The 25,592-nt window shown below is 44.3% G+C and overlaps 1 protein-coding gene across 5 annotated transcripts in view; it reads right to left on the bottom strand.

Moving 5' to 3' along the window:
• Window positions 1-25,592, bottom strand: part of SHANK2 (SH3 and multiple ankyrin repeat domains 2) — a 675,150-nt gene that overhangs the window by 489,499 nt on the left and 160,059 nt on the right. For all 5 annotated transcript variants that reach the window (XM_039536948.1, XM_039536949.1, XM_039536950.1 and 2 more), the window contains one exon: window positions 24,348-24,425. In XM_039536948.1, coding sequence (XP_039392882.1) covers window positions 24,348-24,425 — 78 coding nt within the window. The remainder of the gene's footprint in view (window positions 1-24,347; window positions 24,426-25,592) is intronic.

The raw sequence follows: 25,592 nt of genomic DNA, 5'->3' as shown, positions 1-25,592 counted from the left end.
CCACTGATTTCACTGGAACTAGAACTTTACCTTGAACAGGTATTTTTTCAACATATTTTACAGAATATAATGCTATTAAAGTTTGATTCCTGTATATTCAGAGTGCCATGCATTTAAGATATATTAACAAATGGTGCAGGCCAAGCATAATACACCATTTTATATATTTTCATTGCTGAAATGCTGTTTGTATTGATAACAGATTTTCCTGAAACCCTGGAAATCTGTGAAGGGCTCTTGGTATCCAAGCAGCAGTAGTAGTGGGATTGACTAGCATAGTGGGTGTAAGTGAAAGTTAGGAGAAGGCTACTGTATTATATGACCACATTTTATTTGTTTGTTAGGTGTTTGCACGCTGCAGTGTTTTCTTAGTTTGCTCTGATGGGATTGCCTTTCTGGGCAGCCACATCCATATTCCAGAGGCCTTAATGTTGTTTAAAAAGAAGAATTTGTTGTATTTTACTCTGTTCCTTCATGAAAACCCACAACTTATGTTCTGAAAACATATTTAAAATGTTTATTAAAGCTAATGTTAAAAAAATTATATAATACATAGGTTGAGAAAACAGTGTCTGTACATCTGGCTATAGTGCTTAGATTATCCACAAATACAACGTTTGTTTTTAAAGTAATAAGATACATATAGTGCATAATCAACAGTAACCCAAATTTAGGTGAGTCCATTTAAGGATACAGTTTAGATATTAGCATCCGAGCATTCAGGTACATCACTCATGAAAAGTTATACAGGGAGTTGGTTGTAGAAAGCAAATATGGGAATGAGTATAGATTGTCCCTCAGTAGTTGAGCATTTAGGGCAGATTTCCAAATGGACAAATACAATCCATGAGGAAAGTATTTCAGTTACTTTCCCCACTGCGCTTCTACTACTCCGCTTCTACTACTCTCATAAATAAACCATGACTGAATACGGTCTCAAGATTAAACTAAGCCTGCATGGAAGAATATAAAAAATGTAAGTCTTTTTCTCACAACATGCAAATAAATCATTTCTAAATCATCTCACTCACTGGGCTCTAAAATACAAACTTCCCTCATATGACAAGAGAACCTTCTGTGATTTAAAAAGCATCTTGCCAGCAATTATTAAACTAAAAACATGGACAAATAGATTAAAGTCATCATGAAACAAGAAAGGAGGCCAAAAAAAAAAGAAGCGGGGGGTGTCATTAGGGACAACAAGCCAAATTCATCCCTGGCAGGACTCCACTGATTTATATAGAGTAGTTTTTAGTTGAGAATCAGGATTTCTTGTTAGGCTTACCTACTTTATATCAAATTGTACTTAAGCCTCTTCCTTCCCTCACTCCAAGCATGTAAAAACCTAATGCCTTTCACTCGTTAAAGACAAGAACTTGCACTTCTGTGTTTTTTTGCTAGCTTACAAATGCCACCTACCGAAGAATTCACAAGCCAGATGCATTTCTGAAATCCCTTCGTTTTGTTTTAATAATTAATATGAGAAAGGAAGAGCAAGTTCTGTAATATGTACATTTAGAATTACAGTCTCATTCCACGGCAACATCCAGTACAAACTGGAAAGACCTATCAACAGCTAGTTATTACATAATTCTTATTACTGCTAGATGGTTGAGCAGTAATTTTAAGGGAGGATTAATTGAAACTAGATAATGCCTGGTTACAACATCAGATGAAACACATAAGAGACAGAGCCAATAATAAAATAGATTTGACTTAATTTTCCTATTTTCCCCTTCCTGTGAATGCTATGCTAAATCAAAACACCATGAAATGCAATTTGATTCAGCAGAATTGTAGAAAAATCTAAGAATGATACAGAGTTTCTGCTACATTACACTTACTCTGAAATTATTCTAGGCATTTAACTGTGGAACAATCACAGCCAAGCAAACCTGGGAGTTGCAGTGGGGTTAATGCACAAGACTTTTGCCCCTAAACCCAAGTTTAAACCCCAGAAAGGTCAGAAGTGGATATATTTTCACAAATAGGCCCTTTTGCCAATGTTTTTTAGACCAAATGCTTACAATTGCTATTAACTGCTGTCCTCTATCTCAGCAGTTTTCAACCAGGGATCCGTGGCCCTCTGGGGATCCATGAGCAGGTTTCAGGGGGCCTGCCAACCAGGGCTGGTGTTAGACTTCATGGGGCCCAGGATAGAAAACCCAAGCCTGAGCCCAAACCCTGCCATGCTAGGATGAAGCAAAAGCCTGGGCAACTTGGCTTTACAGGGCACCCTGTGGCGTAAGGCTCCGGGGAACTGCTCCGCTTGCTACCCCTTAATAGTGGCCCAAACTTCATATGCCAAAAAACAGTTGTTGTAGCACGGGTGGGCCATGAAGTTTTTATAGCATATTTGGGGGGGCCTCAGAAAGAAAAAGGTTGAGAACCTCTGCTCTCTCTCAGAAGTACTGTGTGTCAAGGGATCCTGATTCTACAAACATTTACTGTGGAATAGAGTGTTTAGTACACTGTGTAGCCACATAGTTTGAAAAGTTCTTTGAGATACCTTAGAATTAAATGCACCACACTAACAAGATATTTACTAAGTAGCAAAGAATCCTGTGGCACCTTATAGACTAACAGACATTTTGCAGCATGAGCTTTCGTGGGTGAATACCCACTTCATCGGATGCAAGAAACTTACTATTATTATTATATACATTTAGTGGATTCATCCCAATCTACATTAGTTACTTTGCCAAAGTTTAATAATTTATTGGAGAAAATTGTATATGATCATGTAATTAAAGATTGTATCATAATAGATATGCACAAGGGAATCAAATTAAAACTGTACAGGCACACTTAATGTGTGTCCCTGTGGGTGCTCCACTCCAGGTGAATATGAAGCAGTACCCGCTATGGCTGGTGGAACTTTGGAGTTGCGGCAGTAAGTACTGTAGACAGTACTGTATGGCCTACTATGGTGTCTGCCATGGTATCCTGCACGATAGCACAGAGTTTGGTAAATGTGTGTTCAGATGACCACATGGCCACCTTACAGATATCAGGAACGGGTACGTTATGGAGGAAGGCAACGGATGTTGACATAGCTCGAGTAGAATGAGTTCTGATGCCTTCGGGCGGTTGAGCATTGGAAAGACGTTGCTTAGAGATGGCCGCACCCTTCGATCTCTTGGTAGTGGAAACAAGTAGTCGTGAGGACTTACAAAATGGTTTAGTCCTGTCTAAATAGAAGGCAATTGCTCGTCTGACGTCGAGGGTATGCAAAATCGCCTTGTGCAGAGAGTCTCATGAGGTTTGGAATAGAATTTAGGTAAGTATATTGGTTGGTTAAGGTGGAAGGTGGACACCACCTTAGGGAGAAATTTAGGGTGTAGCCACAGGGTAACTGTCTTTAGAAAAGGTTGTGTAGGGAGGGTAGGCCATCAGGGCGCTTATTTCCCCTACTCTCCTTGCTGATGTCATAGCAACCAAGAAATCTACCTTCATGGACATGTGAAGAAGAGATGAGCTAGCTAAGGGCTCGAATGGAGGTTTCATAAGACCACGGAGATTGAGATTCCATGCAGCTGCTGATGGATAAATCTCAGGGTAGAGATTTTGTAAGCCTGTGAGAAAGTGTTTTATGGTGGTGCAGCCCTAACAAATCACGGAAGGTGGTGAGGGCTGCAAGGTGTACTCTGATGGAGCTGAGCAAGAGTCTGTCCTGTTCTAGTTTCAAAAGGTAGTCTAGGATGTTAGGAAGGGTCACTGGATGGGGTGTTAAGTGTTTATGTGAGCACCACAGGGAGAAACATTTCCACTTCTGCTGGTAAGTTTTATGAGTGGAGTCTTTTCTATTATGCAAGAGGACATATCGGACTTGCTCAGAACAGGCTAGTTTGTGGGTCTGGAATCATGAAGGAACCACGCTGTCAGGTGGAGTTTCTGGAGCTGTGGGTGAAGAATCCACCCATTGTCCTCAGAAAGCAGATCTGGTCTGCTGGGGAGAGTCCGTGGAGGACAGGAAGACATGTGGAGCAGGTAAGAACACCATGTCTGTCTCGGCCAAGCCAGGGCAATAAGTATGATCCAGGCCTTGTCGTCTCTGATCTTGTGCAGAAGCTGTGTATGAGGAGGATCAGTGGAAAGGCATACATGAGAGAGTTGTTCCCCGGGATGAGGAACACGTCTCCTAGGGATGCAGTCCCGAATCCCGCTCTGGAGCAAAACAGGTGGCATTTGCGATACTGGGTTGTGGCAAAGAGGTCTATTGATGGGGTGCCCCATTGGGAGAAGAGCTGTTGTAATATCGTGGGGTGCAATTCCCATTCGTGTTCTGTGGAGAAGTGTCTGCTGAGTGTGTTGGCGGTAGTGTTGTGACAGCCAGGTAAATACAAAGCAATAATTTGTATGTGATGTTGTATGCCCCAATTCCACAACCGGATGGCCTCCATACATAGGGAGTGTGATTGTGCTCCCCTTCTGCTGATGTGAAACATACGTGCTATATTGTCTGTTAGGACCTGGATAGATTTGTTCTTTATGAGGGGAAGAAAGTGAAGGCAGGCTTGTCTCACTGCTCTGAGCTCTAGGAGATTTATGTGTAGACACATCTCTGGCACGGACCAGTGGCCTTGTGCTGTGTGTCCCCCCAGATGCACTACCCAACCGATCAGGGAAGGGTCCATGGTGAGCATGAGCGTCGGGGATCATTGATGGAAGGGAACGCCCATGCAGAGGTTCTCTGGTCTTGTCCACCATTGTAGGGAAACTAGTACATTCGCTGAGGAGTTAGCAGCATGCAGAAGCTGTGCCTGCTGGGTTTGTAGTTGGAGTTGAGACAACCCTGAAGATATCTCATGTGCAGCCTGGCGTACTTGACCACAAAGGTGGTGGCTGACATGTGGCCAAGGAGTTGTACGCAAATTCTTGCCCGTATCCTGGGACAAACAGAGAGCGTGCATATGAGATGTGTGATAGTGAGGAATCTGTTGTGTGGGAGTGAGGCTTTGGTTCAAATTGAGTCCAGGTGAGCTCCAAAGAATTCCATTTGCTGTGTAGGTGTCAGGGTGGATTTTTGGACATTTGTCTGCAGGCTTAAGCTGTGGAAAGGGAGATGGCAAAATGAGTAGCTTGTAGTGTCTAGTCGTATGAGTTGCCTTTGATGGGGCAATCGTCTAGGTAGGGGGAAAGTATGATTCCGTGTCTGCAGAGGTGAGCCACGACTACAGCTAGGGTCTTGGAGAATACTCTCGGTGCTGTGGAGACTCTGAAAGGGAGTACTCTGTATTGAAAATGGTCGTGTTCGAGTGTGAATCATAGGAAGCGTCTGTGGGCTAGATGAATGGATATGTGAAAATAGGCATCCTGTAGGTTGAGGGCTGTGAACCAGCCCCCTTATCCCAGAACAGGTATTATTCTGCCCAGTGTGACCATCTTGAATTTCTGTACCCTTACAAATTTGTTCAGTCGGCGCAGGTCTAATATAGGCCTCCATCCCCCAGTTTTTTTCTGGGTCAGAAAGTAGTGGGAGTAGAACTCTTTTCCTCGATGTTTTGTCAGCACAGGTTCCACTGCATCTAGTTGTAGAAGATGAGTCACTTCTACGCAAAGTAGGTGCTTGTGAGAGGGGTCCCTGAAGAGGGACGGGGAAGGGGGAAGTGTAGGAGGGTAGGGTATAAAAGGGATGGAGTAACCGGACTGAACTATTTTCAGGACCCAATGGTCCTGTGTAATCTGCTGCCAGGCATGGTGGAAAATCTGGAGGGGGTGGCCAAATGGGCAAATAGGCAGTGGAGTTAAGGGGTGGTCATGCAAACCCTCAACCAATGCTTCAAAATTGTTGTTTATTTCCTGATGGGTGGGAAGTAGCTGTTTGCGTGTTTTTGTCTACGCCTATGAGGTCTAGCGCGATTCCTAGGTATATCGTATGGTCTAGGCTGAGGGCAGTGATACTGTTGCGTGTGGCCTCTGATAAGGTTGATATCGTTGTCTCCTGGGAAGGGATGGGTAAATGCCCAGGGAGTGCAGGGTCGCACTAGAGGCTTTCATTGTGTGAAGGACTTCATCGGTTTTCTTGGAAAAGAGTTTATCTTTATCAATGGGGAGGTCCTCCAATTTGGTCTGCAGGTGGTTGGGAATACTAGATGCAGAGAGCCAGGAAGATCTGCACATAACCACTGCAGTTGCGGTAGTGCGGGCTGCTGTGTCCACCATGTCTAGAGATGCTTTTAGGGCCGTTCTGGATACCAATTGGCCCTCGACGAGGACTGACAAAGTCTGCTCTCCTCTCCTCTGGGATATGGGAGGTAAAATCAAAGAGTTTATTGTAGTTATCAAAGTTGTAGCTTGCAAGTAGGGCGAAATAGTTTGCAATTCTGAATTGCAGAGTGGAGGAGGTATAAAACTTGTGGCCCAAGAGGTCAAGGCATTTGAGGTCCTTGTCTTGCAGGGTGGGCCGGTAGTGTGGATGTTTCGTCCTGTGTGTCGCTGCATCCATTACAAGAGAATTCGGTTGTGGATGAGAGAATAAGAAGTCTACGTCCTTAGCAGGAACATAATATTTACATTCAGCTTTTTTGCAAGTCAGTAAGATAGAGGTGGGGGTCTGCCAGGGAGTGTCAGCTGGTTCTAGGGGTGCTTCATTTATGGGAAGCGTGATCTTTGAGGGGGCAGAGGGTTGGAGGATTTTGAGGAGTCTGTATTGTGTCTCCTGGACCTCCTCTAAAGGGATGTCTTGGCTGAGTGTCACCCTCTTGAAAAGTTCTTGGAATTGTTTAAAGTCATCCACATTCTGTGGAGGCAGAGACATGAGGGCTCTGTCTGGAGCTGATGGAGAGTTAGGTGTCAGTGAATCAGGGTATGGTCCATAGCCGACCTCTTCAGAGGGGGGGTTCAGGTGCTCTAGAAGTAGACAGAGCTGGAGATAGAGGTGCAGAAGGAGCTTGAGGTCTGATGGAAGAAGCATGAGGGCAGGTGGCAGTAGGAGCTGGAAAAGGGAGCTGGACCACTGAGGCCAAGGCACAGGATAAGAAAAGTTAGGTGCCGCCCACGGTGGGGGGCAAAGTAGGGAAACTGAGGCTGGGGGTTGTGAGCTATGGCAAAAGGTGCAAAAGGTTCTAGTGGAGGAGGAGAGGTAGATGTGGAGAACTCCACCTGCTGCTGCATATCAGGCTCGCTGTCAGTAAAGGTAGCCAGGTCAGGTGGGGAGAGCGGCTAGTCAAAGAGTGAGCACTGTGTGTCTGGAGCAGAGAGTTAGGCTCAGGCGCCACTGAGAGGTTGTCCTGACTTAGGAACTGTTGTTGCTGCACCCTGGGCTGTGATTCTGCTGAGCGCGATCTGTGCTCAGAAGCGTGCCCGGATTTCTGTTTGGCTTTTCCCAGTGCTGCGGGTCACTTGTGGGTGCCCTGCGGGAAGTCCGCTGCTGCTATCGGAGCGGCAGGCAGGCTTGGTGTCAGCGTTCTCATTGGCACCGAGGCAGAGCACGCTGTCAGCACCAAGTCTATTTTTGGTGCCGAGGAGACCTTCCCGTCTGCGCTCTGCCATGGCTGAGGTGCTGGGATGGTCAGAGACGCCTGCCTTCGGCACTGTCAGCACTGAGGGTAAGGGTCTCGCAGGAGACCCTTTGCCCTTGTGAAAGTCTTTGCATGGAGACAGTTGGGCTTCCTGCCTCTTCGCCTGAGAGGGTGAAGCTGTGCTCCCAATTGGTTCCGACCTGGCCGGAGAGCGTGAGGGAGAGGGGTTGCCATTGCTCGTCTCCAGAGGTGGCTATAGGAATTTCTGCATCAGAAGCATTTTCAGGCACAGGTCCCTGTCACGACGAGCCCTGGTTTTGAGGCTCATACAATGGACACACTTGGCAGGGATGTGTGTCTCGCCGAGGCACTTCATACAATGTAGGTGTCCATCGGACCTTGGCATAGACTGAGTCTTAACAGGAATCACATTTCTTGACTCCTGAAGCCCCGACATTATTGCACTCTCAGCGGGAGACAAACTTTAGGAAAAAAGGATTTTTGTTTGTTTAATAGCTATTCTAAAGGAAGGAAAACAACTGGGACGTTACTAACGATTTCTATGTTCTTTGTAATTGTTTCCTTCAGAGACCAGGGAAGAGGATCAGCACTGCCCCAAGTCCTGTCTTCAGCTGAGGATGGTTGAGAGGGAACTGAGGGGGGCACGGGACACGCACACCCAGGCAGATTCTAACGAGACCGCGAGGCAGCAGCTGAGCACGTGTCCCGACCAGGCACTGCTACCGAAGATCTCCAATCAAAGGCACCAGGACGCACTGTCACCTGGAGTGCAGCACCCACAGGGACATCACTTGAAGAAGAACGCTGGATCTGAAACCATCCCCCTGGCCTCTGGGGCCGTTCAAAACCCAACAATAACAAACGGCTCCTTTACTTACCACAAGCCAAGCCACTACCCTGGATCTGCACACCTCCAAACTCTGGGGTGTTGTAATTCTGATCCACATTTGGCGGCTTGAGTCCACCTTCTGGTGAAATATTTGGTAAGATCTTATGGAATTACTGTCTGTTGGCATCCTCATGAACTGAGCTCTATGCCACCCCACAGGCCATCCTCTACACCTATTTTTAAATCTTTTACTAACACAGCATATACTTCCCTATGCTATTGCCATACATTCTCTGTCATCAATTTCTGCCCCTCTCCCCTCCGCCCCCCTCCCCCCAAAAAGTTGTACTTCCTGACTTACTGGCTTTGCTTATGATCTTTAGGAGCTAATACTTAAGTTAAACTATCCAAATCTCTCTCGTCTAGGTGTTACTTCCTAATTCCATTCCTTCTTAATCCAAGTGTAACTAATAGTAACAAATTCTGCACATACACATCAATTCTGTTATACAAGTGTGTGGTTGCAGTGGAGAGGGAGAGAACTATCGGATTCCATGAGGAAGGTCTACAGCCACTGTGCACCAGGAAGCTGTACTATACTGGGATTCTCTGCACCTTAACACACTGTGGAGTGTTTTGAGGTATTTTGGAAGGGGGTGAGGATTAGGGAAGGAAGTGGCATGGCTAGTGAATCAAAAAACTATGCAAACCCCAAAGAAGAGAAGGAATGAGAACCATTGGGGCTACAACCCCTGAATGTGTAGAAGTAGCTGCACAGTATCAATGCAACTGCTCCATGACCTCAGCAGGAAAGGTTACTTCCTGTATTCTCCCCAGTACATCCAGCTGTATATTACACTAAGATTTGATCCTCTATGATGATACTTTATGCTTATATAATGAGAAACATTTAACTATTGTCCTGTCAACACTGTAAATTCAAGCATGGCAGGGAACCTGCTTACAACACAGTTGTCCCCTAACTCAGTCACCAACATTGTTCCAGTTTCTAGTGTCAAATGGACCTCAGTGTTTCATGAGCTTTTTTGGTGTGGCTCTTCTATATTCTGAGATAAAATTTCAATTGTCAGATGTTTCCCCCACTATAATAGACTCCACTTGGGCTCTTCAAAGATAAATGTGGCAAATGTATGTATGTGTGTGTGTGTTTAAGATAAATCAATATTCTGATCTGGTTTGACTTGTATGTAGTTGCAAAAGGGACAGAAAATTCCTTTTGATGCCTCCATGTTAGGGTTTTAATAGGATCATCTCTAGAAATTCTTATTACCATCTCCATTGCTATTTTTCTTTCTATTTAATTGCATCTTCTGATGGAACAATCTCACCAACTCTGCATTTGAGTTTCATGTATTCCTTCCTCCATCTCTATCCGTTCAGACTCTTTGAAAATGATTTATGGGAATCTACCCTCCGTTTTGGCGCAGCAGGCTGAAAGCTTGAAAATAATGTTATTCCAGTCTGTGGATTTTTTGCATAGCAGGGTAATCAGTGGACACCCTTTGTCAAGTAATTAACACATACAAGAAACGATGTTTTATTTTAATGTGACATGCCAAATTTCAAATATTAGTGGGCTACTTTGTATTAAAGTAAGTCTGTCATAGGTTTAGGGCCTGATCCAACGACCATTCAAATCTTTCCTTTAACTCCAATGAACTTTGGATCAGGTTTCCGCATGCTATGTCCTGTGCCATGTTATTTGGCTGGGTGAAAAGGAAGAGGTGTCTTGTTGGTATCCAGGAAGTGGGTGGGCAAAGCCTGCCCACTGCTAAAGGACCTCCCCCCAGCCTAAGGGGAGGATCCACAGGTCTGTGATACCAAATAAGTATGGGGGACAACTAATGAAAAAAAACAGGATCGGGAGTGAGGTCATAGGGCTAAACAAAGAGAACCTGATGAGGACACCGAGCAGAGAACCCTGGACAATGCCCACTGCTCCTCAAAGGCGTCAAGGGAGTCAGCAGATGCCGCCCAGAGGAACTCTGCCCGGATGCATGAACGGACGGAGGAACGGAAATAGGCCCCACAGTCGCAGGAAATCCCGTCGGCCAACTTCCTCTCCTTGGTTTTGTAGATGGCTAGTTTGGCCAGGGCTAAGAGGAGGTTGATAAGGAGATCCTGCGACTTTGTGGGGCCACGGATGGGGAGTGCATAGATGAACAGGTGAGGGGAAAAGTGCAACCAAAAACGTAAGAAGAGATCTAAGAGGAGCCGGAATAGGAGCTGCAACCTGGCACACTCTAGATAAATGTGGGCGCCAGGCTTTCCTTCATGCCGCAAAAGGGGCAGGTGTTTGGGAGAGGGGTAAACCGCCCCAAGTACACGCCCATGCTCACGGCCCCGTGAAGGAGCCACCAACTGATATTCCTGGCGGGCTTTGGAAGCAGGGTGGAGTACAAGATAGCCTACCGGGGCATCTCACCCTCGAGAGGTGGCAGAAAGTCCCACCACTTTGTGTCGGTGCGGGACGCGAGGGTGAGGAAGTGAAGAGTGTGGAGCACGAGCATGTACAGATGTTTCCTTGGCACGGTTTGGAACAGAACTGGCTGCAGATCATGCAGCCGGCTCGCAGTGAAAAGGTGGGGGGCCCGATTGGGTCCACGGGCTAGGGGCCCGATGGAAAGGTCCACAGGGGCCCTATGAAAAGGAAGAGGTGTGGAAGGCAAATCCTTTCAGCAATTATCTACTCTCAAAGCTATAAAAGCGCACACAGAAAATCTGATGGTAAGGTATAATGTGTAGCCATAGAAACTGCAAAGCAAGCAAAATTAATTCTGTTCTTCTATCTTTAACGCTCTTATAATTGTACCTAGTTCTTTGAAATATCTCAATAAGTCTGTGATGTTACATACACATACACTAGAGAGTTAATTCCTAAGAGCAATATTCTTCCTAACTGTGGACTTTCTTGAATCTGTAACCATTTTAAAATCAGATTATTAGTATTACTTCATCAGTGTTAATATCTTATTTTCTCAGTACAAAAACCCAGTCAAACATTCCAGTACAAATGCACGACAGTCACAATCTGCCCTATGTTTACAAAGTAGACTGCTGAACTGCTAAAATTTATTTTCTCAATCACAAATTGTGTGTTTAAACTAATTCAAGATACACTTCTTACACCTTTATTCTCATGTAAATGCGTAATACAAACTCTCCATATCTCATGCAACTTTTTTAAGCCTCAATACCTTGACTACATGGCTTGTTTGTAGGCATAAAATGTCAGAATCAGATTGCAAATATAGAACAGAGGTACATTGGATTGTAAACTCTTCTGGTCAGGAACTGTATCCTATCCTCCATTTCAACAATGAAAAATCACAATGAGGCTCTTATCCTCATTGGGACATATTAGCATTAGGATAGTACTAACATTAAAAAAAAATGAACCAAAAACTTATAGAACAAATTATATAGTTTTACTCAAACCAGGGCAAAAGCAGGATCTTTTTGACAGGTTAACTAAGGACAGCATGCATCATGGCAAGACATCTGTAAATATTGTCATGGATACGCTGGACTGTTCGGGGACAAATTTTCCACACGGTGCTTTAGGAAAAGAGTTATACCTCAGGGATGGGAATGTCAAAAACTTGGCTAGATCACACTCTCTTGTCAAGTTAATTAACATGCTCCATTAGTATTGCAATTACATAATCTACAAAGAGAGGAAGCACCTCTATTTTACATGTGTAAAGGTATATCTTAAGGGAATGGACATATGTTCAGAATTTAAAATTGGCCTTATCACATTTTCATGCTTTCAAAAATAAATCAGAGAAAGAAGACTTTGTTGGTAAGAATCACTATCCCATTAAAAAAAAAACAAAAAATCTACTATCATTCAATGAGATAATTTACAGAATTCAAAATTTCCAAAAAAGCTTAGCAAAATAAAGGTTAGGCTTAGGGAAGCCTTTACAGCAAACTGTCCATGTTGGATAATCAGAGAGGATATACATAAGGTTAAAGTTATATCCTCACTTTAATGCAGTTTCAAACTCCCATTCATGCTAATGGGGGTTAGGCATGTCCAGTCCAACTCAGAGAGTTGTTGTATAGATAATTCATTTATTTTTGTGATGCACTTGGATACTATAATGATAAGCACCATAGAAAAGCCCATTCGGAAATTAATAATTGTGTCTTCACATCAGTATTTGAATGAGGGGGGAAGTAAATAAGGCCTGGGGCCACAGACTGAGCCACACAGAGAAAACAAAATATTGAATATGTTCTCACTATGGGGGTAATGTCCATCCTTCCTTCTGAATTCCTCCTCCATGATGTCTGGGCTCTAGTAGGGCAGTTGAAAGCACAGGAGAGACAGCCTCCCTGCTCTCAGTTCTGGTACCTGAACCCTTCTGAGCAAGAGAAGCTAGGAGCAGAAATTGCAGAAAGTCCAACTTGGCCTCTGTAGCCCTCGACTGAGGCATGCACCGTTACTGTGTGGGGATGGTGCATGCACAATCTGGTCAGCACTAGGAGCCGTGAGAGGCTTAAGCATGCTCAGTGATGATGGAATTTTCTGAGATTTTAGAAGCTAAAATTAAAAATGTCTCTGCTGAGCATGTGCAAACTGCTTTTTCCCCCTCCGAAGGCCTACATAACTTCCCCAAATTATGAAAATTTTCACAATGATGGGAAAAGGCACATACCTGCCACAAAGGCCACCCCTCTGCCAAACTTCAAGCCCCTGCTCCAGGGCATGGGCACACTAGAGCTTTTTTTAACATGGGCAAAACATTTTTCCCTAGCTCCACATTCTGAAATGACTATAATTTTGGCTGAAGGTTTCCAAAAAATTAATCATGAGGCAGAAATCTGGCATAGAAAAAAATTCAGTACAAAATGTTGAATTTTGGCAAAGTTCTAAGTAATTAAATAGGGTAGTATAATGAGAAGTATCGGGCAATCTTAATAATAGTCAGTGTTACCAGCCACTGCTGACACTACTATTTCTGCTGAAGTTTGTACAGTGCAAGCAAATGAAGTACTCATGTTGACCCATGTTGCACCCTCAAAGACAGCTCTGCCCTTTGTCTTGGACCTAGAATGCATCCCCAAGACAGGGACGCCCAGAGAGGGGGGCAAGTGGGGCAATTTGCAGGGGCCCCCATGAGAATATAGTATTCTCTAGTATTGCAACTTTTTCTTATCGCAGGGGCCCCCAAAATTGCTTTGCCCCAGGCCCCCTGAATCCTCTGGGCAGCCCTACCCCAAGATAGTTCTTATGTATATTTAAATAGTGGGATTTTATACATACTGGCAAGTTATAAAGTTCTACATGTTCTTACCCTTGTGGGTGTTTTTCCACCTAATACTGTATTGGATTTGCTTATGTAATACAAGCCATAGGGAAACATATGCAATATTTATACAGGGTTATTATCCATTTTTAAAATTTGAGATTGTTGTCTGACAAGATGCACATCTGCCAACTTCAAATTGCACCACAGAACTTTAGTAGCTCACATATACTACAAAACATTGATGATCCTGAACTACTAGATTAATATTGTAATATGTGGAAATAAATCTAACAGCATAAAATGTGGGGGGGAGGGGGAATCAGGTGTGTAGTGGATGATTGATCACGGCAGGATACTGTAGATTCCCTAAAAGATCTTGCATAAAACTGGTGGAAATAACAGATTAATCTCATAACACAGAAAGAAGGATGCTGCAATATTCAAAGATTCACTCTAAGCGTTCTCACTCATGCTCATATGGGAGAAGCACTGCAGCTGCTTATCAGGCCTTCCTACAGTCCCATGATCCCCCTCGTCCCTACTGATTCTAGCCACAGTTGAAGACAACACCATTTATCCCCTCTTCCATTCAGCCACTGGAGCAGGAAGACCACCCCAATCACCTCTTTTCTCAAAAAATCAGGCAGAAGAGAGATGATTCTACTTCTTTTTATCTACAACCAACAAGAGAGAATGTAATCCTAAAACAGCAATTATGTTAGATAACAGAAAGGCAACTAAGGATCTAGTCCTGCAAATTCTTACTCAGATTAATGAGGCAGCTTCCATGAGTAAAGTTTACTTCCAGGAGTAAAGATTTGCAGGCTCGAGTCCCCAAAAACTGAGGAATGTTTCTTTTGTTCTCTGTTTTTGATTTTAATGTAAAGCTAAAGTCATAGCCCAGATAGGAATGAAATCACATCACAGCATACAAGTGGCACCCAAAATACAACTTTGTTTCTCAATTTTTATTAAAAAAATAAATAAATGAAGTTTAGACAGACTTTTAAAACAACCCACAAAATTCAGGAAGAGTTTAGATACTTTAAGGAAAAGGTCACTCTTCATATTGGACATTTTGAAGGTAGCCATTCCTCGAGAAAGACTAATTCCTTTTGACTTTATGAAAATATAAATAAGCTATCACTGAGATGATATGTTTGAAAATAGCTAACTAGCATTTGCAGTAGCTATAGTGCACATTATTATGGACATACAAGAGGCTTCAGTGTTCAGTTCTGCTGATTACATGAATAAACATTGTTAGTATGCAAAATCCTATTGACTCAAGGGGATTTAGCATAATTTTGTAACAGTTCCACTTGTGTTGTCTGATTGACCGGGTCAACAAAATAAAGACAGATGGCACTGAATTAATTCTAATGCTTCTTTATTGCAATGCTGACATTACAGTTTCCTCTGCTGCATTCACAGCAACTAGAGCTTCCCCAGTTTAACATTCTCCACAACTAAAAACGATACACCACCTAGTGAAATACATGAATATCTACACTGGACATAGTACCATGACACTGTATTCATTTAGGGTATGTCTACACTCCAATTAAACACCCGCGGCTGCCCCATGTCAGCTAACTCAGACTCGGGCTAGGTGGCTGTTTAATTATGGTGTAGGCATTCGGGCTCCGTCTGGACTCGAGCTCTGGGACCTTCCCCCCTTGCAGGGGAGAGTGATGAGCCTGAACACCTTCACCACAATTAAACAGACACTTTGGGTATGGCTACACTTACAAGTTGCAGCGCTGGGAGTTACAGCGCTGGTCATGCAGCTGTGTAGGGGCCAGCGCTGGAGTGTGGCCACACTGACAGCTACCAGCGCTGCAGTGTGGCCACACTTGCAGCACTTTCCAGCGCTGTATTGAGAGGTGCATTGTGGGCAGCTATCCCACAGAACACCTCGTCCCGTTTTGGCGCCGAGTATTGTGGGAAGGGGAAGGAAGTGTGTGGGTCATTCCGCTTCCTGTTCCAACGCCCCGTGGTGCATCGCTTCACATCTCAGCATTCTGTCTTTCCGGCAACGTTTGGCGCCATTGTGAGTGTCTTTCTGTTTTACTCTGTGGGAAATGGAGCCCGAGCTGCTGAGGACTGTGCTGATGAGTGTCGCCAGCACAACACGTTTGGCAGTCGAGCTATTCCTTCAGCTCCAAAGTGACAGCGAGGAGTCTGACGATGATATCGATATCGATTCTCCTGCCACGTGTGACACCAAAGTGCTTGTGGCATTCACAGAAATGCTCAGCACCATTGAACGCCGCTTTTGGGCTCGGGAAACAAGCACTGAGTGGTGGGATCACATCGTCATGGAAGTCTGGGATGACGAGCAGTGGCTGCAGAACTTTCGTATGAGAAAAGCCACTTTCATGGGACTGTGTGCTGAGCTCGCCCCCACTCTGCAGCGCAAGGACACAAGATTGAGAGCTGCCCTGACGGTGGAAAAGCGGGTGGCTATTGCAATCTGGAAGCTGGCAAATCCAGACAGCTACCGGTCGGTCGGGAACCAGTTTGGAGTGGGAAAGTCGACCGTTGGAATCGTTTTGATGCAAGTTTGCAAGGCAATTAATCGCATCCTGCTAAGAAAGACCGTGACTCTGGGGAGCGTGCAGGACATGGTGGATGGCTTTGCACAAATGGGTTTCCCTAACTGTGGAGGGGCAATAGATGGGACGCATATTCCTATTCTGGCCCCCCCCCCACCTGGCATCAGAGTACGTTAATCGAAAGGGGTATTTCTCTATGGTTCTCCAGGCGCTTGTGGATCACCGCGGGCGTTTCATTGACATTTACACAGGCTGGCCTGGAAAGGTGCATGATGCACGCATCTTTCGGAACAGTGGCCTGTTCAGGAAGATGCAGGCAGGACTTTTTCCCAGACAGGAAGATCACAGTAGGGACGTCGAAATGCCCATTGTGATCCTTGGAGACCCCGCTTACCCGTTACTGCCTTGGCTCATGAAACCCTATACAGGGAAGCTTGACAGGAGCAAGGACCGGTTCAACTACAGGCTGAGCCGGTGCCGAATGACTGTGGAGTGTGCTTTGGGGCGTTTAAAGGCACGCTGGCGTTGCTTGTATGGGAAGCTAGACTTGGGGGAAAGCAGCATCCCCGTGGTTATATCCGCTTGCTGTACCCTCCATAATATTTGTGAAGGGAAGGGTGAAACATTCAGTGAGGCATGGACCACCGAGGTTCAAGTCCTGGAGGCTGAATATGCACAGCCAGAGAGCAGGGCTAATAGAGAGGCCCAGCACAGGGCTTCAAGGATTAGGGATGCCTTGAGGGAAGAATTTGAGGCTGAAAGCCAACAGTAATGTTTGCTGACTTGCATGGGAGTGAATTGCACTGTTTACACTGTTATTCTATTATCCCTAAAATGATTTGCAGTGCCTCTTTCTTTACTGGGCTAAGGTATCTTTCACTATCTGCTATAATAAAGACTGTTTTCAAAGCCAAGAATTGTTTTATTGTAAAGAAAAAAAATTCCTTGACAGACAGACAGACACACAACATTTCATGAACACAAGAGGGAAGGGGTGTGGGTTGGTGAACTGTACAGTCACAAGTTTGCAAATGTCCTGTCTGGAGTGCTGTTTAACGATTCCTGCACTTCAGGGTGCATATACTGCATGGTTGTGGGGGTTGAGTGCAGAGGGTAAGGGTGGTAGGTATCAGGGCTGGTTGGTGAAAGAACAGGTGTTGGAGGCAGCTGGTGGTGGTAAGAAACTGAATGCTGGGGAAAGGCGGTTTGAGCTGACATTGGGGCACAAGGAAAAAAGCTTTGGGACGGGGGGGGCTGTGGGGCAGCACGGGACTGCTCTGCCTGCATGGCTAAGATTGCCTTGAGACAGTCCGCTTGGCTCGACAGGATCTCTAGCAGCTGGTTTGTGCTTTTCTTCTTTGCCACAGCGTTTCTACGCCAATGTCTCTGGCGGATCATGCTTTCCTTCTCTCGCCACTCCTTCAGTTCCTTTCTCTCTGCAGCAGAGTGCTGAAGAACAGTCTTCAGCATCTCCTCTTTGCTCTTTCGGGGATTTCTTCTCAAATTTTGTAGCCTCTGTGCTGTGGAACATCTGCCCACTCCAGGAGTCAAGGTCACTGTAGAAATGAAACATTTAACAGGGGCAGCATTGTATCCACTATCTCCAGACATGAATTGTTACACTGAGGGAGTTTGCACTTTAACATTCTTTTCCCACACGCATAACACGACAGAAGCCACGAAATGGTGAGTGAGGGGTGCTTATAGAAGGAGAAGTGGGGCTTGATTGATAGAGGGGGGCTGGTTGCTTCGGGTAATCTGGAGTGATAGAGGGGTTGAGTGAAGATGCAGCTGCAGGGGTGATCTTCACTATCTACCTATCTCTTCACTAAAGAGTCTCCCAACATTTTTCACAGGAGTTAATCCTGCAAGATATCTCCCTGCTGCGAGTCACTAGGGGACAGCGGGAGGCTCTTTTACAGCAATGTGGATTCCGCCCGGGACCCTACGCGGCTTCCCTGTGTTCAGAAATGATACCCACTCGCGGAACAGTGGCGCGACGCGGCGTCAGCGTGACTGGGACAAGAAACACAGTGGCTCTCCCTATAAACCTGCGCAGGCATATTGCCCACGCTCTGGCTGAAACTTTTGCTGAGATAACTGAAGCAGATTACCGCGACGTGATAGACCACATCAACGGGCTATTCCACATCTAGAGGCTGGCATGCATGCAGCCATAACCCCCCTTCCTCTCCAGAAACATTTCCACCCAGAAAATAAAAGCCGTTTACTGTTAACCCGCTCCTCTGCTTGTCGTTCTGCAACTGCTGGCTGCTGCGATTGGGTACTTTCCTCCTGGCTTGAGAAGAGATACTGGCTGCATGCCCACTCTGGGGTGTCTTCCCCCATCCCAGTAGCTTCACTCGTGGTTTCCTCCCCCCCCCGCCTCCTCCTCCGCCGCCGCCGCCTCCGCCTCCTCCTCCTGTCCCCCAGCCTGCTCAGAAGTGTCCATCGTTATCCTGGGATTGGCAGTGGGGTCACCCCCAAGTATCTCGTCCATCTCCCTGTAAAAACGGCAGGTCGTGGGGGCAGATCCGGATCGGCGATTACACTCGCGGGCTTTGTAATAGGCACTCCGCAGCTCCTTAACTTTCACCCTGCATTGCAGTGCGTCCCGATCATGGCCCCTATCCAGCAAGGACCTTGATATCTGCTCAAAGATATCGTAATTCCTACGGCCGGAGCGCAGCTGTGCCTGCACTGATTCCTCCCCCCAAGCACTGATGAGGTCCAACAGCTCGCCATTGCTCCATGCTGGGGCTCGTTTGCCACGTGGAGGCATGGTCACCTGGAAAGATTAACTGATTGCACTCCACACCTGGCTGCAGCAAACAGGAAGGAGATTTTTAAAATTCCCGGGGCATTTAAAGGGCTGGTCACCTGAGGCAAGAGCAGTAGAGTGCAAACTGATGAGCAGAGTGGCTGAACAGGAATTCTGGGATAGCTCCTTATTCCCTGGAGGACAGGTAAAGCGCTGGTGAGTGTCCACACCTGCTGAGCAGCGCTGGATCCACCAGCGCTGCACTCCTTATACCCCTGCTGGGATGGGTTTTCAGCCAGCGCTGCAACCAGGGAGTTGCAGCGCTGGTTGTGCCCTGCAAGTGTGGACGGGGTGTAATTGCAGCGCTGGAAAGCCTCCACCAGCGCTGCAACTTGTAAGTGTAGCCAAGCCCTTAGCCTGAGCCCTGAGAGCCCAAGTCAGCTGACATGGGCCAGCTGCATGTTTTTAATTGCAATGCAGACTTACCCATACAGAACAAGAAGCTTTATAAAGGATAAGGTGCTCCAGTCCAGGTAGAGTAAAATGAATTGAATGCATTAGTCCTCACCACCTTAGGAAAATGGACCCCGCAAAAAATAAAACCCCCAATCCATGCAAATAATATAAATGACTGCATAACATACATAGGGATTGTTGTCCCACAATAATGGGGTATGGGTCACTAGCCAGCTATGCAGCAGCACTTCTCCTGAGGTTTCCAGCTCCCACTTGCTAACCTGCTGTGCCTGTGCTTCCAGCATGGTTTGGCTCATCTGACCCTTCAAATCATTAGGAGCCTGACAACCACCAACAGTAGATTTTACACAGATGTATGCATTTGCCTATTTGTCCTTTTCCTAGTTTTCTGATAAGGACACAAAGAGACAGACTACTGCTGTGATTAATATAAAAGGAGAAAAAACAAACAAAGGATGTCCAACCTTTCACACCTCATTTATATCATGTTTACTCACACCACAAGAAATTTCAGAACAAGAAAGAAAATAAATAAATAAATAAAATAAAGTAATCAAAAAATTTACCATCTCTTATAGAGACAGACCACACTGGCCCATACCCTGCCTCTTGAGAGAGAATTTATGTTTCCAATTTTGTTACTTCCATCCATTTTTTTAATCCATCTCTGGATAGGTAGTCGGAATTGTTATGTTGGCCTCCCATGCTGTCTTACTTGAAACCATTAAGTTGTAGTGCTTAATAGCACCTAGTAACTTGTGCATTTGTCTCACATTGCATTATGCCATATCATACTGGGTGGTGATCTATTACAAGTGTGAACCTGGTATCTAAGAGATAATATCTTAATGCACTATTTCCCAAAACAGGGGACACGTTTCCAAGTTTGAGCAATGAACTGGCCAGAGTTGAATACAGAGTTCTAAGCTGTTCTCCAGAGTCTCAGCTTTTATGTTAAAAAAAAAAAAAAAGTTAGTCTCAAGCTATTATGGTGGTTTGGAAAACCTTCAGTATGAAGCAAGTATAACCAATGCAGCAGGCATCTGCCTGAGTTTTCAGAGAACCTTTAATGTTAGCTCAGAGGTATGATTGGCTCCATTCATGTTCATTGGAGCTAACTCAGATGCCAATTATGATACATTTAAACATCAACATGACTTAACTACTCCACTATTCAAAGCATGTAAGAAAGGACAGGAAGTATTATATTATGAGCTCTGTTCCAGTGTTGTCTGAAGTGGCCTGAGGGCATGGTATAAAAGATAAATGAATTAAAATAAGAAAGCCTTTAATACCACATTGCAGAGTTGAAAAGGGGTGCAATTGCTTTCATTTTCCTGAAAGGGGGCTCACTTTGGGAAATACTACTTCCAGTTCCTACTTCACAATAAGACATTTTTCAATCATACTGTACCATTGCTTTTGATACAACTTTCTACTTATAGAATTGAACATTCTTCTCTTTCCCTCTGTTGGTACAGGACAGCTCTCAATCCTGTCTCTGACACATTAGTTTGCATTATAAATGGTTTATTAAAGTCCAGACTAATTAACACAGGTTCTGAAAAAGGGTCTTCTTCGGGGTATCTAAAAGTCCCTGACAGTCCCTTGGCCAGATAACTTTTTTCCCTTTTGGGTTTCTTAATTAAGCCTGTCAAAGGTGCTGTAATATGAGAAAACTGTGGAATGAATTTCTGGCAAATCTTGGCTAATCCCATGAAAGATTTCACTCTCTCTTTGGTGGTAGCCTATGCTTTTACCATTGATACTTCAACTTTTACTTCCTCATTCCTAGTATCCCTGATTTCTGGCTTCAGAGCTGCCTAGTAGATGTTGCTGGAGATTAATAAACAACCCCTGTGAGATATGCCACACACTGACCTGACTCTTCAAAGGGAAAATAAAAGCAAAAATCCAAACAAGCTCTTAAAGAGACACATGACCCTGTCACATGTCAATAGCTTGTGGACCCAACACATTGTTAATGGAAATTCTTTAAACTGTATCTGCCACTTGGCACTAGAATACCAGATATTATAGTCATGGGGGACCAGATGGATAGAGGAGATTTAGCAAATTAGCAGCATCCCCTCCAGACACAGTGACTGGGCTTGCTGTTTGTGCACATCCTTCATAGTACAACATCCAAGACTCAAACCTAGATCCCTGTGGTTTATAGGCAGCAACTCCATCAGACCACAACAAAAGCTTGTCTCTGGCTATGTCAGTAGAAACCCAGCACAGCTTGTCTCAGCGGGGCATCACTTGTTGTATGTCTTACACACCATACCTGAGATAATCATTAAACAAGGCATTAACAACACTAGTACATCAACTGTTTTGAGTTCTGTATTCAATAGCTTGTACAACTGCTACCCTTATTGGCAGTCTCACTAGAGGAGCCATTCTGATATTCAGACTACAAATTGACCCTAATTGTGAGATCAACAGTAAGAGGTGAATGAAAGTTCATAAAATGTCACAATAACCTATAACAATAAATCTTGTAAGGAAAAGGTGCAGAAAGGAGACAGACTGAATTAGTCCAAACAAAAAAGGCCTACTGATATAATTCAAGGACTCTGTTAAGATTATGCCTGGTAAACAAGAACAGTGTGAGACCAGAAATCAATGAACCAAAATTGGTGTGTCAGAAATTAGGCTTAACTGGTGAACAAAGAAATGAAGGGACAGGCTATTCCACCCATCGCTCCCTTTGGGGGTTCTCATTGCCATCACTTCCACGGGGGGGAAAACCTGGCTACCACGATGCTGACTAACTGAAAGACAAGAGAAGGGGAAGGAGACAGCTTCACTCTCATGGATGCCATCCCCATGTCTCTTAGGACTTCAGACCTTTTTATCCTTATGTCCTGACAAGGCCAGGCCAAAGAGAGGGAGTTAGATGACATCACCAGAAGCTCCGGCTAAATCCCAAATAACATCTGGGATGTGAAACTGTCATCCCCCCCATACACACATACACCTTCTGTGTTCTTTTCCTTCCCCACCTTATTTCTTTCTCTTTTCTATCCATCCCCTTTTACCATCTGTCCAATAAGACTATTTTGCAACACTGCTGTAAGCCTGTGACCAGAAAGAGGCAGCTAAATTCAATGCCCCAAACAGCCCAATGCTTGTACAATTTTGCCTAATCTCAGAGTGGCTGATAAGACCACGTATAATGCCTATGTTTCTCCATCAGTGAGGCTGCAAATGAGAATCAACATCAGAGACAGGAGCTGGATTTTCTCTCTCCGCTATTTTTTCTCTCCTCCTTTTGTGTTTGTCTTGTTTTCTTCTAGGAAACAAGATAGGACTTTAATAGCAACAACAGCTCCAGCCCATCTTAACTAATTTCTTCTCCTTTCCACAAAAAGTACAAGTTATTACCATCTAAGACACTGTCAAACATCAAGGTTTTCCTTCTAAAAACTCTCTCCAGCTAAAGAGAAAGAGACCAAGGGATGTTGTTAAAATGAAAGCCTTGCTTAATAATTTACATTTCAAACTCTTTAGCTGCCTCCCATCCCCCATTTCTTTATTAAAGGGTTAAAAGGATTTTTAATAATGTGTTTGGCATGGTACTAAGCAGGCTGATGCCTCTGTATACCAAACCCTGAGCCTTGTTTAAAGCTGTCTGATGTTGGACCATGACTGGATTACGTTAACACCTTTAACTCACTGGGCACATATAGTCCATCTGAATTAATACAACAGGACTAAGGAAGACTAAATTTCTCTGCCCCTTCAAATGATTCATTCCTGAACTGGGACAAAGCTCCTTGGTATGGTGGTGAGGGGAAGATTTAATCACCTGCACTGTATCTGTTCCATTATGAAAATGGTGATTGATATGTTTTAAAAGTACTGGGTACTGTGACAGGGTCAGGCCAGATGGCTACAAGAGAGTGGTCGAAGGTAGATACATTAGTTCCAGGTTAAGCAGGTCCTTTTTCCCTGGGTAAGATAACAGGGACTATTCCAAAACACTCAGGAACTTTCTAAAACTAATTAAGGCAGGCAGGCTAATTAGGACACCTGTAACCAATTGGGAAGCTGCTAGAATTAATTAAGGCTAATCAGGACACCCGGTTTAAAAATGCTCTCACTCCAGTTAGTGAGGTGTGCGTAAGGAGCTGGGAGTGAGAGGACGTGTTGCTGGAGGACTGAGGAGTACAAGTATTAACAGACATCAGGAGGAAGGTCCAGTGGTGAGGACAAAGAAGGTGTTGGGAGGAGGCCATAGGGAAGAAGTCCATGGAATTGTAGCTGTCGTGCAGCTGTTCCAGAAGGCACTCTAGACAACTGCAGTCCACAGGGCCCTGGGCTGGAACCCGGGGTAGAGGGCGGGCCCGGGTTCCCCCCAAACCTCCCAACTCCTGATCCAACACAGGAGGTTCCACTGGAGGGGAAGGTCTCTGGGCTGTTCCCTGACCCACATGGTGGATCAGCAGAAAGTGCGGGGATTGTTCTTACTTTTTTTTCCCCCATACTGGCCAATGACAAGGTTATCTGAGTGAACAGATTTGAGCCATGAAAGTGACCAAACTGAGGGCTACTGTGAATCTTTGAGGTGAGCAAAATCCGCCAATAAGCACAGGACCCACCAAGGTACAGGAGGAACTTTATCACAGTACATATTAAAATTATGGTCCAAAGCCACAGTTTGCATCTGAATCTGAATGTCCTGAAGCTTGAAAGTGTTTGAATCAGATTTTTTTTCCCAAGTCCAGTTAAAATATCATGGTCTCAAACTTTACTGCAGCAATAACTGGGTTACTCGTCTTTTTCCATCTTAGAATGAAATCCCCACTGGCACCCCATGCAGAAGGCCAGCTCAAGGCCAATATGTCATACAAGTCAAAACAGGGTTGAAGAATGCATAGGCCTTTTGCAGATTCTCTGCACAGGGGCAAATTTAATCCTTAAAGATAGTTTGTTTGTTTTTTTTACCTGAAATGAAGATTGGCTGTTATAATTCTTTAACTCCTTGTTGGCTCCTCGGAACAACAGAACTCTTGCACAGCTCTCCTGCAAATTGGAGAAGGAGGAACTTGTTAATTATAATCTTTAATCACTAAAAACAGGCTTTAAATTATAAGATTTGGTGGTGATTTGGCATATGTTTTTGAACATAAAACAATAAGTCAACGGTCCAAGAAAGATGAAACTCTGTTCCAATCAGAGGATTTAATTGATTAAAATAATTATAATTTTCAATACAGTTGGAAAATTCTTAAATACTGTAGTTATGGGCACAGTTCAATTTTCTAGTGTACTGGAAACAGCCTAAGAATGGCCATACTGGGTCAGACCAAAGGTCCATCTAGCCCAGTATCCTGTCTTCTGACAGTGGCCAATGCCAGGTGCTTCAGAGGGAATGAACAGAACAGGTAATCACCAAATTATTCATCCCTTGACACCCATTCACAGCTTCTGGCAAAGAGAGGTTAGAGACACCATCTCAGCCCTGCATGCAAGTGTAAGTAACAATTAAGGGGACTGCAGTACTTATTGAGATTTAAATACCTTGTTAACAATTCAGAAAAACATATTACAAAAATTCCATCAAGTTATTAAACAAACCAGATTTTACAGCAAAGTTAGTATTTTCAAATTAAACTTTGTACATTAAAGGTCTTTGGTCATGTTGATACCTGTCCAGCCAACGGGAACTGTTCAAGGAATAAATTATTGTGTTATATGATCAAGGGTACCACAACCTGGCCCTAAATAATTAATATAGACATCCACTAAACAGAAAGGACAGATTATTACCTCAATTTTACTTTGATTTATCAGCATCTCTCTCAAACTAAGCAGTTAGCAGCTTTTAATACAACAGCATATTTAATACAAGTTTTTTTAAATAAACTTTTTTGAGCTGCTCATAATATAACAAAGCCAGTCCTCCATACACAAACAACACCACAACACAAAACTAATATACTCCAACCTCCTCTCCAAATGATGAGAGATCAGTTTACATGAGATAGGATTTCAACTACATATTCTGTAGCAGAACCAATCAGTATAATTTTTAGTTGAATACACTGTATTGCAGTAAGACACTAGTCTGTACTGTTGTAAAACATTACTGATTATAACCTCATAGAAATTTTCATATAGCTCTGACATTTTTCAGTGCACTTAACTTTTTCTTGATCCATATATAGTATTTTATTTCTACATGTCATC

Source organism: Mauremys reevesii, linkage group 4 (genome assembly GCF_016161935.1).
Source record: "Mauremys reevesii isolate NIE-2019 linkage group 4, ASM1616193v1, whole genome shotgun sequence".
In the NCBI taxonomy this organism is placed as follows: domain Eukaryota; kingdom Metazoa; phylum Chordata; order Testudines; family Geoemydidae; genus Mauremys; species Mauremys reevesii.
The sequence above is the reverse complement of the archived record's forward strand: the minus strand, read 5'-3'. Positions and strand labels throughout refer to the sequence as shown.